We start from the raw sequence: 16,340 nt of genomic DNA, 5'->3' as shown, positions 1-16,340 counted from the left end.
CAGGGGGATTTGGGGTTTGGGGTAATAAAAATATTCCGCTTTGTTACATGACACTATTCCACTTGGTGAACAATCAGGGGGTTTTAACAATTTACGTAATATGGAGGCTCTGGGCATCCTGGCAATATGGCATGCTTTCCCTGTATTTCGGTACTAGTTAACTTGACTAGCCTTGGAAGTACCACAGCTACTTTTACTCACCGCCAACTATCCCTCCGACAGCTAGTTATCCTACTGCTACCAGTTATCCTGCGACCGACTACTCCCAGTTACGCAAAAGGGGCATTTATTGAGCTTACTCAACTAGTACTACAGAAACGACGCCTACTCTCCATGAACAAGCAGCTACAGTTCGACTACTCGCTTACCTGAAGAGGCGGCCCTATCTGGATGTCGCGCCTCCTGGTGACGCCCTGCCATATGGCGGCCCAGACGACTTGGACGCCGGCCCTATTCAGAGCCCGGATCGACGAGTGCGTATGCAGGACAGTCTCCGTTATCATGAGGCCGAACACGGGATTAAACCGTCCCAGATCCACCTGGACGTACCGGATGGTCGGTTCGCCGTCGCCGTCGCCATCGTTGTCGTTGTCGTTGTCTGAGGCATAATGGATGACGACGCTGACCTCCTCGACCACATCGCGGTACGGGCCCTCGAGCACGACGACGTCCTGCCACCGACGCAGGAACCCCACGATCAGACGGCGCAGGCCCGGCAGCGCCGGGAAGGGCAGGTCGGGGAGGCGGCCGGACCCGGCGGGCCGCGGCAGTCAGAACATGTGCTCGAAGGTGCGACGGTCCAGGGCCAGGTCGGTGAGCCAGGCGAAGCGCTCGGCGGGGGCGAGTCCGACGGCGACGGCGTTAATTAGTCGCGTCAGCGAGGACTGGTCCGTGTAGAAGACGGTCGTCGCCGGGTGGAACAGGAGGGGGTCTTCGCCGTCGCCGGCGATTATGGCCTGGGATGTGAGGGGCTGGTCCAGCAGCCCCTGGTCCGGGTGCGCAACGCTGGCGCCCGGGAACGTGACGAGCCGCGCCGCGAGCCGGACCCAGCCGAGCCGGGCGGCTTCGGCGAGGGCCTCGGGGTTCGCGGCGAGCAGGCCCCGGGACGGCGACAGCAGGGACGCCAGATGGGCGCTCTGGACGTAGAGGTCGCGCTGGGCCAGGTCGTATACCAGGGTGCGGACCATGGGGGTCGCGTCGTCAGCGTCCATGACGTGCTGGTAGATCATGACTCTGATCTCGGGGGGCAGGGCGTGGAGACGGCCTAGGTTAGCGGGGGAAGGCGTCCAGGGGATGGAGGTTACCTCTGATGATGATGGTGATGGAGCAGTGTTTGTGCCTTCAGGGGCACTGGACGCGGCTCCGTTGGATGTTCCTTGTTGTGTCATTGTATCGTGTGTAAGTAAATGTTTGTGGTTGCTTTGTTGGTTATGGGTTGGAGATCCTGGATAGGGGCTTACAATGGCTTTCTTTGGATACCTATTTATAGACAAGACAGCACCCAAAAACAAAGGATCAGTCTGGTCAAGTCACATTCGATGGAAAACAACCGGACTGGTAAATTCTCAATAGGAGTTATTCCCAATCATACCGCACTTGCTGAGAACTGATTCGCTGTGAATCGGGACCTGGCATTGGCATTGTTTCCAATCCCTTGGGAGTCCCGCTTATCCTCGCTAGATCTCGAGTTCTCACATCTAAGGAGTTGAAGAAGAGTTGGGTGCCGCTAGGCCATAGCCGATTGGCAGGCATTAATTGAGTAGGTAGACATGTAAGTTGTCAACATCTCGAGTAACATGGAAGTTGGCGAGGACTTGAGATGAGTACCTACGTACCAACTCAGCCACTGGTCATGAAGAGCATTGTCGGCTTGGCCTGGCTTGGCTGCATCTTCTTTAGGTAATCCGAGCTACGTTATGACAGAAATGTTATCACGAGGATGCGGAAGTATTGGGACGTGACACTTTATGAACTGACATTACGCGCAAATCTTGTTGAGGTCTCGTACGACCTGTCGCTGCTGGCACTGACTCGGGGGCCAACCGTTGCACTGCAGGAATGCCTTAGCGATTGAACGTTTAGGTACTCCGTTAGTGCAAGCCACCTCCAATGCCAACGCTGTGGGACTCGCCCGGACACCCCACCAAAGCTTGCCAAGCTGCCGGGACTACGTACGTCACGACGACCCTCTCTAGGCACGTAATTATATCTTCTTGGTCTTATCCTGCATTCCTGACCGGTCAGTCAATCTCACAAAACCCCAACCTATTTGGTGGAAAAAGCATTGTCGAAATTGAAACAAAGCTGGGAATGATTTCAGCCCACGACAACTTGATTAGTCCTTGAGTGGCTTCAATCTTGAAGCCCACCATCCGCAATGCACCATGGGACAAGCTCATTCTGAAGAAGTGCGCTCCAAGGAGGATATCACGGCTGAGCTGGTAGGTTACGTACCCGCACCCAACCCTGGTGACAAGTGTTGATAAGGAAAACGTCTACTGACATTGACTATGTCTGTGTGACGCACCACCAGGCCGAGAAATTCGCCCGCAAATGCTTCGAACCGCTTGAACTGTACTGCTTCAAAGACAACTTCAAGTCGCTCGCGGACAACCAACAGCACATCCGCTACCTCAAGGAAGATGTGATCGCCAAGTTCCTCGAGCTGCCCGACGTCCTCAATGTATCACCCGTCGTTTTCCAGATGCTGTCGTACATCGGCGCCTTCCCGTTTCTCGAAGACGCCCCCGCCGTCCTGGGCTTCGAGCAGATGATCGTCTGCGTTGCCATCCTCACCGACAGATACACCAAGATCCTGGCCAAGGGGGCAGCCACGCGTAGGAAGCTGCTGTTCAAGAGCCTGGCCGTCTACGACCGGAAGATGTCCGAGATTGAGAAGCGGCCGGCCTCACCTACAGTAGAAGAAGGAGACGAGGCGACCAAAGAGGCCGGCTCCTCCGGCACCACCACCGCTGCGGCGGGGAGGAGCCATGCGGCTGGTTTCGCCGTCGATGAAGCTGGCGACGACGAAGATGATGGGGGCGTGGAAGACGCCGACGACGACGAGCTGGTCCTGGCCGCGCTCAACTCGCTAGATCTCAACGACGCCTTCAAGGCGGGCGACCTGCACGCGGCCTCGACCCACGGCGCTATGATCCCGGCCGACAACTTCCGGCGCCTGCTCATGCTGCTGCTGCTCGTCGCGCCGCTGGGCCCGCAGGAGACGCTGTCGACGTACGCCGAGCGCGTCCGGGCGGGCGACGCGCTGGACGGGCTGCGCGACACGGCCGACAGCATCCTCTCGTCGCTCATCAACGTCGAGCGGGCCCCGGGCATCACCTTTGCGCAGTTCCGGCGCATCCTCCCGGCCAACCTGCCGTTCCTGTTCGAGGGCTTCAACGCCTTGTTCGAGCACTTCCTCTTCTCGCGCAACCTCGACTTCACCAAGAAGCGCCAGCAGAGCACCGGCGGCGGCTCCTCCTCCTCGGTCGGCTCGCCGCCCTCGTCGCCGCCGGCCATAAGGAGAGTAAGGACCTCGTCATCGTCCCTGCCGCCCCTCCTGCCGGACAACAAGGGCCACATCCTCAACCCCAACCTCGTGTCGCAGCTCTCCTTCTTCATCCCCGGCAACGAGCTCTTCCGCCGCCTGCGGCTTCTCTACTCGGGCGCCGACGCGGGCTTCTCCATGGGCAGCTTCGAGACCAAGGTCTTCAACTGGCGGGCCCGACCCTGCTGCTCGTGTCGGGCACCCGGCTCGCCGAGTCCTCCTCTTCCTACCACCACGCTCAGGGGGCCGAGGGCATCTTCACGGACTCGCTGCCGCCCCGGCGGTTCCCCGACGGCAGCCCCGCGGGCCGCAGCGAGGACCGCGTCATCTTCGGCGTGCTGGTCAAGCAGCCCTGGCGCGCGGCGCACCGCGAGTGCTTTGGCGATGCCGACACGCTGCTGTTCCAGCTGAGCCCCGTGCACGACGTGTTCCGCGCCTCGTCCGTGAACCAGAACTACGTCTCGTTCGCGAAAGCGCCCGCCGCCTTCCCGGGCATCACGGTCGGCTGCCCTCGCCCAAAGGCGCGACGGCGTCACGACACCCGACCCTGCGCACGCTGGGCCCCGTGTCGCTCGTCATCGACTCGAGCTTCGAGTTCGGCGTGTTCACGCACGACTACACTTCTAGAGGGGGCGCCTTCGCCACGAGCGCGGCCCGCCGCCACGACTTCCAGGACCGGTTCCAGGTCGACAACATCGAGGTCTGGGGCTGCGGCGGCGACGACGAGGCCCGCGGGCAGCGGGAGCGCTGGGAGTGGGAGCAGCGCGAGGCCGAGGCGCGGCGGCGGATCAATCTCGGGACGGGCGATCGGGAGGCGGATCGGGCGCTGCTGGAGATGGCGGGGTTGGTTGGGAATAACCGATCCGGGGGCTCCATGAGCTGATTTCAGGGTGGTACGACATGTTTCGTTTCGGTTTCTGTGGCTTCGCAGAATGGTTCACGGCGTTGGGCAGATTCATGGTGTATGCATAATTTATTAATATCGCGGCGAGTACGAATACTCCTCTCCGGAAGAAAAAAAGTGATCAAGCGAGTCCTGTATTTGTACATACTTTAGTATGCATATTGTTGGTCCCATTGGCATGCGCCGAAGGCATAAGCAGTAATGAGTGATTCCAAATTCCCTCCCTGGCTTTTTGTATTCGTACATATATACAGAACGGATATGCAGCTTTTCAGGCAATGCGAACATCGGTACAACAATCCCCCTCCCCCATTGCATGTGATCATCAGTATTACGTTTCTTTTTTTGGTATCTTTGAATCCAGCGTGTTCATGCTTTTTCACCTCTGTTCTCCTTTCACTGCTTCTTCTCATCGGAAGGTTTCGAAGCAGCTTCCTTCTTCTTCTCATCTGAAGATTTCGAGGCATCCTCCTTCTTCTTGCCGAACCAGCTCCCGCCCGCCGCCTGTGACAGAGCCCCCAACACATTGGATCCCTCCTTCTTGCCCTCCAGGGGCACCTGGCCCTCGGCGTCCGAAGTCGTCTCTCCGGCCGGTGTCGCCGTCGCCGCCGAATCGGTACTTTTCGTAGTTGTCGTCTTGGCCGCGTCCGCCTCCTTCTCCTTCTCCTTGGCCTGCTGCTGGCGCCGCTCCCGGCGGCGGTTGATGTGGTCCTGTAGCTGCTTCTCCTCGCGGTCGCGGACCTCGAGCTCGCGCAGCCACTTGGCGTTGCGCTCCTCGGCGCGCTGCTGGGCCTCGAGCTTGATCAGCTCCTGGCGCTTCTCGCGGTCCTTGCCGTAGTAGGCGCCGCCGGCGACGATGGCGCAGACGGTGAAGGCCTGCGCGCCGATGCGGGCGCGGAACATGCGCTGCACCTGGGCGTGGTCGCCGCGGCGCATGCCGCGCCAGGCGTTGTAGAGGGCGGCGCAGGTTAGGATGGTTCCTGTTGGATTGGAGGGAGGTGGTCAATTTTTGCATGGTTGAATTCTAGTGATGTTCTCGTCGGTCTTGATTTGGAGTAGAAGAGGCTATGTCGGAGGGGTAATCGATTGGCGGCAGTAAATGCAATCGGCAGGATGCGAGAGGGAGAGAATAACGTACCGAGCGGAACCAATGGCTCTTCCTTCAGCTTGCGCCAGACCTTCTGCGAGCCAGTCTCCTGGTATTCCCTGTGTTGAGAGACACCCAACGTGAGCTTCTTTTCTTGTTGTGGGTACGCAGAAGACGCCGCACCCCTCCGGCGGAGTAGTCGACCTACCTATCGTCGTCAAAGGACGAGGGCATCGGTTTGTCGGCCATGATTGCGTCGGTCTGTAGCTTCCCGCCTGTATTTCCCTAGGTGTTGTCCGTGGGGGTGGTCTGTTGCAAGAGACCGGGTGTTGTCGTCGTCGGTTCCCCGGGATTGCCAGTCGTTCGTCCTTCAATTGGGGAAAATGCACGATGCCGCGGGAAAATCAAACGATGATGACATGGATACGCGGACAGGTACCCCTGCTCACAATTATGTAAGTTCGCTGTACCTAGGCGCAGTGCTAGGCACCATGGGGGGAGCTTGCCGCCCACTAAGCCGAAATTGGAGCTCTGACGGTACCTAGAATCAGGCCATCGGAATTGAAGGGTAAACAGAACACATGGCACGACATACCTCTGATGCTTCCTGCTAATAGCTCTCAGCTCCATGGAAAATCCGAGATCAATTCTCTGCTTCTACGTAGTACTTACATACTGCGTACCTGATCACTGGCTGATACAAACATATGAATGCCTCATATAAGCCCCGCGTCTACTACCGGGCCAGGATATGGAGTATTAAGTTTGTAATCGTTCGAGGTCTGCATGATCTGAACTCAATATTAAATAGATCAACATTGAATGTCTTCAATTGTATGAGGCCTTGCTGTTAGTCGTAACGTCAACTCAAGTCCAGGGTCCATCCATATGGCAATCAGATGCGCCTATCTTTAGGTAATTGCCCGAGTACCCCTCCATGACTCTGACTGCTGCGAGCTGACAGTGCATTGCCCCACATCCACTTGGAAAATTCCCAGAACTCGCGCGCCGAACTCGGGCAGGGCAGAGCCGTAGGATTCATAGGTTAATATTAATTCAATAAGGCGGTCGAGATGCTCTATTAGGGGCTGCTACTTTACTTATTTATCCCTACATCTCAGACGGCTTTTTGTTCGAATCTACCATCTTTGCTGCTACTGCTACCCACACCTCTATCTCTCGGCTTCTTCCGGTGTTGTCAACGGCATAACCACAATGGCGTCAACGGCAGCACCAACTGACGACGGTGCCGTCCTGACCAATGGCACAACCGACCAGATGCCGCAGACCAATGGCACCACAGCCACTGTCAACGGCCACGGCGCCGCACGCCCTCCCTGTCGGGGCTCTCCCTGACCGAGTACAGCGTCAATCCCACGTCGCCGCCGCGGGCACCCAGCTCCACGCCGCTGGTACCCGAGGACTACCTCCTGCCGAACGGCCACCCGGACTACGTCCGTCTGATCAACACAAGCCGCGTGTACGACGTATGCGAGCGGACGCCCCTGACCCCGGCCGTCACCTTGTCCAGGCGGCTGGAGTGCAATGTGCTGCTCAAGCGCGAGGACATGCAGCCCGTCTTCAGCTTCAAGCTGCGCGGCGCCTACAACAAGATGGCACATCTGTCGCCAGAGCAAAGCTGGAAAGGAGTAAGAAATACGAAAGCCATTGACGGCATGTTTTTGAAGTAATACTGATTCGATTGTGATTGGATCCACAGGTCGTAGCATGCAGTGCCGGAAATCACGCCCAAGGTGTCGCCTATTCTGCCCGCAAGCTCAAGATCCCGGCCACCATCGTAATGCCCGAGGGAACGCCCAGCATCAAACACGCAAATGTCTCGAGGCTGGGCGGCACCGTCGTCCTGCATGGCCCCGACTTCGATACTGCCAAAGCCGAGTGCCAGCGACTGGAGCGGACCCACGGCCTCATCAACATCCCCCCCTTTGACGACCCCTACGTCATCGCCGGCCAGGGCACCATCGGCTCCGAGCTGCTGGGCAGACGAACCTGAACAGGACCGAGGCCGTCTTCTGCTGCGTCGGTGGCGGCGGGCTGATCGCCGGCGTCGGCGTCTACCTCCGGCGCATGTACCCGCACGTCAAGATCATCGGCGTCGAGCAGAACGACGCCAACGCCATGGCGCAGTCCCTCGCGCAGGGGAAGCGCGTCGTCCTCAAGGACGTCGGCTTCTTCGCCGACGGTGCCGCCGTCAAGACGGTCGGCGAGGAGACGTTCCGCATCTGCCAGGATGTCGTCGACGAGATCGTCCAGGTCAGCAAGGACGAGACGTGCGCCGCCATCAAGGACGTCTTCGAGGACACGCGCTCCATCGTCGAGCCGGCCGGCGCCCTCGCCGTCGCCGGGCTCAAGAAGTGGGTCGCCGCCAACCCGTCGAGCAACGTGAACCGCTCCCTCGTCGCCGTCCTGAGCGGCGCCAACATGAACTTCGACCGCCTCCGCTTCGTCGGCGAACGCGCCACCTCGGCGAGGGCAAGGAGGCCCTGCTGGCGGTCCGCATCCCCGAGCGGCCCGGCGCCTTCGCCGAGCTGATCGACTGCATCATGCCCCACAATGTGACCGAGTTCTCGTACCGGTACGCGCACGACGCCGTCGCCAACGTGCTGGTCGGCATCTCGCTGCTCGCGCCCGTCAGCGAGCGCGCGACGGAGCTGCGGCGGCTGACGGAGCGCGTCGACCACACATTCGGCGCGGACGCGGTCACGGACCTGTCCGGCAACGAGCTGGCTAAGTCGCACATCCGCTACCTCGTCGGGGGTAGGTCCGCCGTCGCCGACGAGCGCGTCTACATGTTCACGTTTCCCGAGCGCCCCGGCGCGCTGCAGAAGTTCCTCCTGACGCTGCGCACGAGCTACAACATCAGCCTGTTCCAGTACCGCAACAGCGGCGGCGACGTCGGCGAGATCGTGGCGGGCATTCAGTGCGCCGAGGTCCACGAGCTCGAGAAGTTCCTGAAGCAGATCGGCTACCCCTACAAGGACTGCACCGACGACCCGGTCTTCAAGACGTTCCTCCGGGCCGACTAAAAGAAAGAAAAGGTACGGAAACGGTCAACAGGACAGAGACAAAATCAGCAAAATAAGAGGAAGGCTAGAGAAAAAGTAGAGAGAAACCTACTTAGAGAAGGGGGGAGGAAGGCACGCACATAGAAGCCACACAGGGCTGCTCGTGGGGAAGAGTTTCTTTCGGGCGTTTCGGTGGGTCGGTCTTATATTCAGCTCGGGGGCGTGCAAACATCGGCTTCTTTCTCATTCGATACCTCTTTAGCGTTCAATAAACCACACGGCCACGCATTTTACACATCTTGCCAACAATTTAAATTATTTCAATCATTCCTCGTGAACTGTCTCGACTTCTTAAATAGCAACCGGGCTCCCAACCACCCCGCCTTTTACCCCTTTCGAGTAGTAGCCAAGTGAATCAAGGGGTTAAGTATGGACGACAGCACCTCACCTGGCACTATCCTACGCAGAATTCACCACGGTCATATAGTTCGTGATGAGTAGGGTCTTTGGCGGATCCATGCAAGCCAAAAGATCAGGGGAATAGCATACTTTGAAAAAGGAAACCCGAAATCGTTGGCCTCTCCAACGGCTTGATTAGGACGTCGGATGGATTCGAGTTGGACAACGACATGTATATGCGGCACTGGACGATCCTGAGATGACAGCAGACGGGTTTTCGAACATAGCCCGGCGTCGATGGGAAGAAAGGCCATCGTCAGGGGGGCCGAGAAGCTGGATGACATACCCAGATACAGGCGGCAGCCAATGAGGGTGGTGGTGCACATTGCCGAAGCCGAATTCACGGGGCGGGACCAAGTGAGCTGTGTTTAGCTATGAAGTTTGCCAAGGAAATGTGAGAGAGGCTGGTTCGCACATTTCACATCGACGTCGGCCCTGATTCGCCTCCGCCCGCTGCTGCTGTCGTTGCCCATCAGGTTCGCCTATGCCACAGCAGAATCTTGTGATCGAGTGTTTCTCCCAGCCGTTAGCGGAGGCTGATACGACCAATGAGCTGTAAAGTATACGTGACTCAAGCAGAGTCGGCATAAATCCAGGACCAACCCCCTGTATTCATGTGATTCCTTAGAAGGAGGGTATGGTCTCCATTTCATTCCGTCTTCACGTGTGGAAGTTGAACTGCGTTCATGAGTGATTCTTAGGCGCGTGACCCTTCCATTAATGCTATAGTGGTATCGAAGAAGAAGAAAAGACACAGCCCCATGGTCGTCAAACCGCTCTCATTATCCATAAAACCCCGGTCTCAAGCCTTCATCCGACGGAAAAAGTCCTGCCTCAGCTTCGTCACCCGAGTAGATCCACCCTGCTGCTACTGGTAGCCCTGCTGCGGTTGGTACTGCCCAACGCCCGGCGTCGTCGCTCCCCCTTCCTTACTGGAGTGGTGTTGCGCGGCCTGCGCAGGCGGCGACGGCATGCCCATGGGGGGCTGCGCCTGGTACTGGTTGTCGATGGCCGCACCGGCGACGGGCAGGCGCGACTTCACCTCGTTGTCCTGCTGGATGACGGCGCAGCACGGGCACCAGTACGAGGTGCAGCAGTCGCCCACGGCCGAGCCGGGGATCTGGAACCGGTCGCGGATCTCGGTCCGCTTCATCATGGCGTAGATCCAGCCGCAGCCCGTGAACCACGTCAGCGCGCCGTGGATCAGGCAGTCGCTGTTGAGCAGGTCCGACGTCTGCATCGTGGGGTCACGCATGCGGTCCGCCGTCTTGCCGACCACTGTTTTTGTGTTTCCCTTCTGGTTAGTAATTATTCTCTTCTCTCGCCACTTGTGGTATGGTGGAGGTGTGGGTAGAGTAGTGAGTGACTACTTACAGAGACAGGGGACAAAGGTGCCCAAGACGCAGCTCTCGCATGGCGAGCAGTTGCACAGGTTGTTCTGCCACTCGCCGCCTTGGACCTGTTGGGAGGGCATGGGTTGGTGCATCGGCTGCATGGGCGATTGATTCTGGTACTGCTGTTGTTGCTCCATCTTGACGGTGTTCTTGTGGTTGCTGAAGGTTGTGTGGTGTGTGTGGTAAAATGCCAAGCGGAATATATATATGAAGCCTAGAGTCGATGCCGACACGAACAACGAGGAAAAGAAAACAATACAGTAATAAATTGTGGGAGTGAGTCTGCCTGTATCTCTACCGCTTGCTAGAGGAGGGAAGAGATGGGTGGGTGATTTGGTACGATGATCAGACGGGCAAACCAGACGACAACAGACAAAGGAAGGGAAGTATGTATGTGCTGTTGCTGGGGGGGAGAGGGGGGGGGCTGTTGCATTTATTATTCACGTGTACTAAAGTCCAGCATGGGGGAGGCGTTGGGCTGACATCCTGCCGCTGCCGCCATGGGGCTATTGGACCCGGGGGGGGGCTGAAAGAGAAAGAGGCACAGCTGAAAGAAAAAAGTAAGTGCGATGCTCTCCGTTTAGGCAAACAAGGGCCCTTCTCGCCGAGTGATTCCAGGGTCATGCCTAGCCGAGTCCAGGACCCTTTTAGTCTGGCTGTGGAGGAGATGAAGTGGAACACACACGGTCAATGCCGTGACCATACGGTACCTATTAATACGACTCTCATGGTAGAGCTGTCTAGGTTCGTCTATGTGTGTGCTTTTGACTGGGATAACGGGTTGTGACACGCTATCCACCGGATAACAATAGTGGAGGGATTGAACTGGCGAAAGCATCTCTCTTCTCGGAGCGACTTGTCGATGACGGAGCTGTCTGGCTGTGTTGATCTGTTGATCTCTTAAATCCTTCGCTTCATGTATGCTGAGGTGTTGCAACATACGATGATGATGATCGATGATAGAAGCTACCTTCAAGCCCATTGTGGCCCATGGAAGAGTGGACGATCGGTGCCATTTGTGTAAGGCACTATCGATGCTGAAAGGAGGAGGAGCAGCAAGGGTTCTTCATTCATCAACTTTTTAGGTTTAGGTGGTGTTGATCTGCATTGGCGCGCATTGGCGAGTCCCTAGGACTTTCCAAACCGCCGTCGAATCAGGGACCTTCTTCGAGGAGCCGAGCTGAGGCTGAGTGGTGGCTGCTGCAGGTGCTGTGCACTGCTGAAAATTAGGGGACTTTAGTAGCGCGAATCCAATTTGGGCCGACGCGTTTTAGCGTCCTAGGGCTGATGGAAGCAATTTGTTTCCTATTCTAGTTGACCCTTCTTTGGGGATAGGTTCGTCGCAATGGCCGAGAACAAGAGGCGGAATAACATTCTCTGGTATTTGAACTGAGCATCTTCAGTATGCTTTGAGGCATGGCTTTCCTTAGGTAGTGTTACTACTGCTTGTATGAGTAAGCCAGGAAGTACTGCCGAAAATGCTGTACATGCAATGCAAGCAGATGACACTGCCCTGGAGATCTGCGCTAAGGAATCCGCCTAAGATGACATGGCGTCAGAGTCCAAATCCTACAGAAGCGGAGCAGCAGCGAAATGCGGCATGCTTTCGTTTTCCGCCCTTCGCTTCATCCCACCCGCGGGATGAAATTGGATAACAGAATCCATGCCGATTAGATCTCCAACACGTTGTTGTTCAATGTCTGACAACGAGCCTACTCATACATAAATGCATACACTCGTATGCAAGCTTCTTATGCAAACGGACGCAGGAGACGAGGATTGCTGGGGTGGGCAAACTGGTTTACCGTAAACCACCCATTCGTCCATTTACCTAACGTACCCACGGTCCAACTAACCACACGGTCTAAATGACCACCTTTAAAGACTTTATTTAATAAAGTATAAATTAATTCCGCTATAACGTATTTAATATCTTGAAATTAATCGGAATCTTTATTTTTAAATACTTTTATATTATTTTAATAAATATAAGCATTATATTTAAGCTCTTTATAAATTTTATAATATTATAAACATGTTTTAAACGTTTTTATATAACTACTCTTTTAATGCGATTCGTTTTATAATTATTTATTAACGTTTTTTTAAAACTATAAGTTTTTTTTAACTTATATATAAAGTAATCCTTTATTTTATAGCTGTTTTTTTTTCGTATAATAGCGCCGGCTAAGTATTTTATTCACTTCTTATAATGCGATTACTTATTATAACCCGACCTAACTATGCGGCTAAAAGACCCCACTTACCGGCACGGGATACGATAACCCGGTCCGGCTACGATATTACAGCTAGTAATTACACCGCTAGCTATATTAATATGCACGTAGCTACACTCTAATATCGTGCGATAAGACAAGCGGCCCTAGCCCACGTAACGATAGGACGAATAAAGGCAGATATAATAATAAGGTACGATGAGTCACGTAACGGACCCCGGAGCGACAAAAGGCACGACGCCCGAGGTGAGCTAACCAAGGTTGGATCACCGTGATCTAAGGGATGGATCACCGTGAGCCAGCAACGAGATCACCATGAGCCCACAGGTGATCTAAAGGATTAGTAGAGGAGGAATTAGATATATAACGGGAAATATCCCCTATATATTTTATATAAACACTTTTTATTTTAATAATTAATTTAAGTATTAATCTAATTTATTAATAAAATAAATAGTTTTAATAACTTTATTATAAATATTTTTAAATTTATATACTTTATATTACAGTACGTATAGACTAACCACTGCGTTATAAAACAAAAGCTTCGGAAATAACTCTTCGGGTTATTTCTATTTAATTCTACGCTTTAAGTGCTACTCCGCGAGGGATCAACCCGCCGATCATAATATTATACCCTTTTTCTAAAGGCATACCCTTATACTTAAAGCGATAAACCCTTAATATTATATAATTTATTTAAGCTCGGTATAAAGAAACTTTAAAGCTTTTATACGAGTAACCAGTCCGTACAAGGCCTTGCCTATTTATTAGCGATCTTGCCTAAGCAGTTAAAAAGAACTCTTATCTAATAAATATAAGAATCGAACCTACGTCTCTTATTTAATAAAAACGAAAAGTTATTATATTATAATATATATAAATTAATTATTACGTTATAAAATAAAAGCTTCGGAAATAACTTTTCGGGTTATTTCTATTTAATTCTACGCCTTAAGTGCTACCCCGCGAGGGACTAACCCGCCGATCGTAATACTTTAATTATTTTCGTTTTTACGAGCTATTACTTATTATATTAATAAAAGCGGACTTTTATCGCACGTTTAAATACTCTTTTATATTATTAATATAAACCTTAATATACTTTATTAAGTTTTTATTAAAACTTAAATAACGTTTATTATATTACTTTACTTTTTAATAAAGCGAGTTAATATATAACCTACGTTATACTTTTCGTAATTTAATTAAACTTAATTAAAATTAATATCAAAGAGTTATTTTAATATTATACAATTCGATTTTTAATATACTCGGTTTAAAATTAAGCTTTAATTAAATTATTTAAAATCTTTAATTCTTAAGGTATAAATAAGTTAAAAGAGGTCACTAAAAGCGTCGGCGTACGTAACTTTATATTTAATTATTAAATAATATATTTTAAATCGTACGATATAAGTCCTGCCCCTTAAAAACCTCCCTAGATATTTAAAATAATAAAAATAGCTTAGAACGCTTCTAAGAACGCTAGTAAGAAGTCCTCTTTTAAAATACAAGTAATATACGCTCGTATAAAACGTTTAATTTCTTTCTCGTCCGACTTTTTTAACGCACGAAAACAGCTGACATTAAAAAATTAAAGCTTATATAATAAATAAGAAAATATATAGAGTATAATAATCGAATTCTCTTTATAATAAAGCTTAAAAGTTATCGAATAATAGCTCTTATAATCGTTAAAGACTAATTATAACAGGACAGAGGAAGCATCCGTGCGTCCTATAGCTCCCGGGCCCCTCTCCTTCTAATTTCCTTATAGTATCCTATATTCTTATAAAGAATACATACGGGACAAGCGTTAACTTTATTTTATTACATTTATATATTGCTAATACCTAAGGATCGATACATTTTCATAATTCTAACGCTTTTATAACATAACTTACCTATTAATAATATCGACTTTAAAGAAAAAAGGGAGAACTTTTATAACCCCTAATCCTCTGAACACAATAATTAAGGATGGCGAAAATAAAGGACCGACGAATCCCCCTTTTAAAAAAAGAAAAGAAAAAGAAGCAAGAGCAGCTACGGATATTATTAATAATCCCTTATTTATTATCGGGCTCGACGCTCCCCTTAACGTACCTTTAAAAGTACGCCTTTAAAAAGAGCTCGACTAATTAAAGCTTAAACGGTTATTATTTAAAAAACACTTTAAAAAAGTTAAAAAATAAGCCTCTTAATAAAAAAATAAGGACGTAAAAGACTTTCTATCCTTTTTAAACCTATTAGGCGGCGAAGCCGATACCCCTTTAAAATCGAAGGGGCATAGCTTAAACCTTATTAATAATCTATCCTTAAATAGCGATATTAACGGAACCCTATCGGTTAACGATCTCGATCTAAACTTTAATAAATCGATTAAGTTTTAATATAATTAATTTAATTTAACTTTTATTAAAGCACGGTAAGAAAATTAGGTTAAAAAGTTACGAATAATTTATAAAGCTGTTTTAAAATATTACCGTAACACTTACGCTAAGATTTTATACGTATATAACTAAATAATTTAAGAAATAAAATAGTAATTTCGTTTAAAGAAGTAATACGCCTCTAAGTACGAATCGAAATAATTAAAATATTATTAAATAACCTTTTTAAAATAAACGCGGGCGGTTATTTAAAGCCTTATTAACGAAACCGCTATAATTAATTCTTAATTAAAAGAGGCGTACTAACTCTTAAATTAAAATCCGCGGTAGTTTTATAAGTACCTAGCCTTTTTAAAAAGCTAGGTCCGCCCGCGTTCTAACCGGGAACGTGTATACTACTTTTTCGGTAAGCTTTTTTAACCTTTACGTTACGATATTATAAATTATTACGATAATATTCCGGAATAACGGAATAATATAATCGATTTAATAAGAAGAAAGTAAGAAATTTTATTAAAATTAATAAGAAAAGGGAATACGAAAGGCCGAATAATAATAACGCCCGTTAAGGGCCCGCGAAGCTACGTTAGTTTAAATAATTTAGAGCCTAGGAATTTTAAACGTAAGAAGCAGGGCCCGCCGAACTATAAAAAGAAATAAGACGTATTTACCCTACCGTTTTATCTTAAGAACGCGTAGGCCGGACCGGCACGAAACGGCACCGCGGGCTATTTAAATTTAAACTATATTACTTATTATTAATATAGTAAAAAAAGATATTATATTAATAAATATTTTATTAAAAACTAAGTATTAATATAATGAATTTCGAAAAACGGGAAAAAGTTTTAAATAAAGGTGTACCTTTTTTAAATAAAGATCTCTTTATAAAGGTATTTAAAACCTTATAAACCCTTATTATAATTATTACTCTTTTATTACGTATAATATTAATTTCTATTTATTTTAATTTAAATATATACTTTAAAATAAATATAATTAGTTATATTTTCGTTTTATAAATTAAATTATTTTAAACCTTTTTACGAATAGTATTTATTAACTTTATGAATAATTTATATATTTTTATTTATAATATTTATTAAGTAAAGTTTAATTTTATTAATTTTTAAAGGGTTATAAAACGGATTTAACGCTTTTATATTATTATCGACTAAGACTTTCGCTATAAAAATACCCCGGTCTTATTATTTTACGAAGCTATATAAGAATTAAAACTAGTTATTAACACGAGAAAGAACCGTTAATAATTTTTTATCGACGTAATTA

General features: G+C 50.0%; 5 protein-coding genes across 5 annotated transcripts; 2 read left to right on the top strand and 3 right to left on the bottom strand.

Annotated features, from left to right (window-relative positions):
* Window positions 1-356: 356 nt before the first annotated feature.
* Window positions 357-1,388, bottom strand: PG994_007147 (uncharacterized protein; the record flags this gene model as incomplete). Its single annotated transcript, XM_066858556.1, is given in 3 exon segments — window positions 357-671; window positions 691-782; window positions 797-1,388. The coding sequence occupies 3 exon segments, from the start codon at window positions 1,386-1,388 to the stop codon at window positions 357-359; spliced, it is 999 nt and encodes a 332-aa protein (XP_066715498.1).
* A 996-nt stretch (window positions 1,389-2,384) lies between these two features.
* Window positions 2,385-4,430, top strand: PG994_007146 (uncharacterized protein; the record flags this gene model as incomplete). Its single annotated transcript, XM_066858555.1, has 4 exons — window positions 2,385-2,441; window positions 2,534-3,706; window positions 3,763-4,039; window positions 4,069-4,430. The coding sequence occupies 4 exons, from the start codon at window positions 2,385-2,387 to the stop codon at window positions 4,428-4,430; spliced, it is 1,869 nt and encodes a 622-aa protein (XP_066715497.1).
* A 417-nt stretch (window positions 4,431-4,847) lies between these two features.
* On the bottom strand, window positions 4,848-5,798 carry PG994_007145 (uncharacterized protein; the record flags this gene model as incomplete). Its single annotated transcript, XM_066858554.1, has 3 exons — window positions 5,747-5,798; window positions 5,590-5,657; window positions 4,848-5,431 (listed from the first exon to the last, which is right to left on the bottom strand). The coding sequence occupies exons 1-3, from the start codon at window positions 5,785-5,787 to the stop codon at window positions 4,848-4,850; spliced, it is 693 nt and encodes a 230-aa protein (XP_066715496.1). The 5' UTR covers window positions 5,788-5,798.
* Window positions 5,799-6,753: 955 nt separating this feature from the next.
* Window positions 6,754-8,585, top strand: PG994_007144 (Tryptophan synthase beta subunit-like PLP-dependent enzyme; the record flags this gene model as incomplete). Its single annotated transcript, XM_066858553.1, has 5 exons — window positions 6,754-6,846; window positions 6,900-7,187; window positions 7,259-7,530; window positions 7,557-8,004; window positions 8,031-8,585. The coding sequence occupies 5 exons, from the start codon at window positions 6,754-6,756 to the stop codon at window positions 8,583-8,585; spliced, it is 1,656 nt and encodes a 551-aa protein (XP_066715495.1).
* A 1,306-nt stretch (window positions 8,586-9,891) lies between these two features.
* PG994_007143 (PLAC8-domain-containing protein) lies at window positions 9,892-10,554 on the bottom strand (the record flags this gene model as incomplete). Its single annotated transcript, XM_066858552.1, has 2 exons — window positions 9,892-10,301; window positions 10,398-10,554. The coding sequence occupies 2 exons, from the start codon at window positions 10,552-10,554 to the stop codon at window positions 9,892-9,894; spliced, it is 567 nt and encodes a 188-aa protein (XP_066715494.1).
* Window positions 10,555-16,340: the final 5,786 nt, after the last annotated feature.

This window comes from Apiospora phragmitis (genome assembly GCF_038363925.1).
Source record: "Apiospora phragmitis strain CBS 135458 chromosome Unknown utg000007l:1.0-2108841.0:1.0-2111359.0, whole genome shotgun sequence".
Lineage (NCBI taxonomy): Eukaryota > Fungi > Ascomycota > Sordariomycetes > Amphisphaeriales > Apiosporaceae > Apiospora > Apiospora phragmitis.
This window is presented reverse-complemented; position numbering and strand designations above follow the sequence as displayed.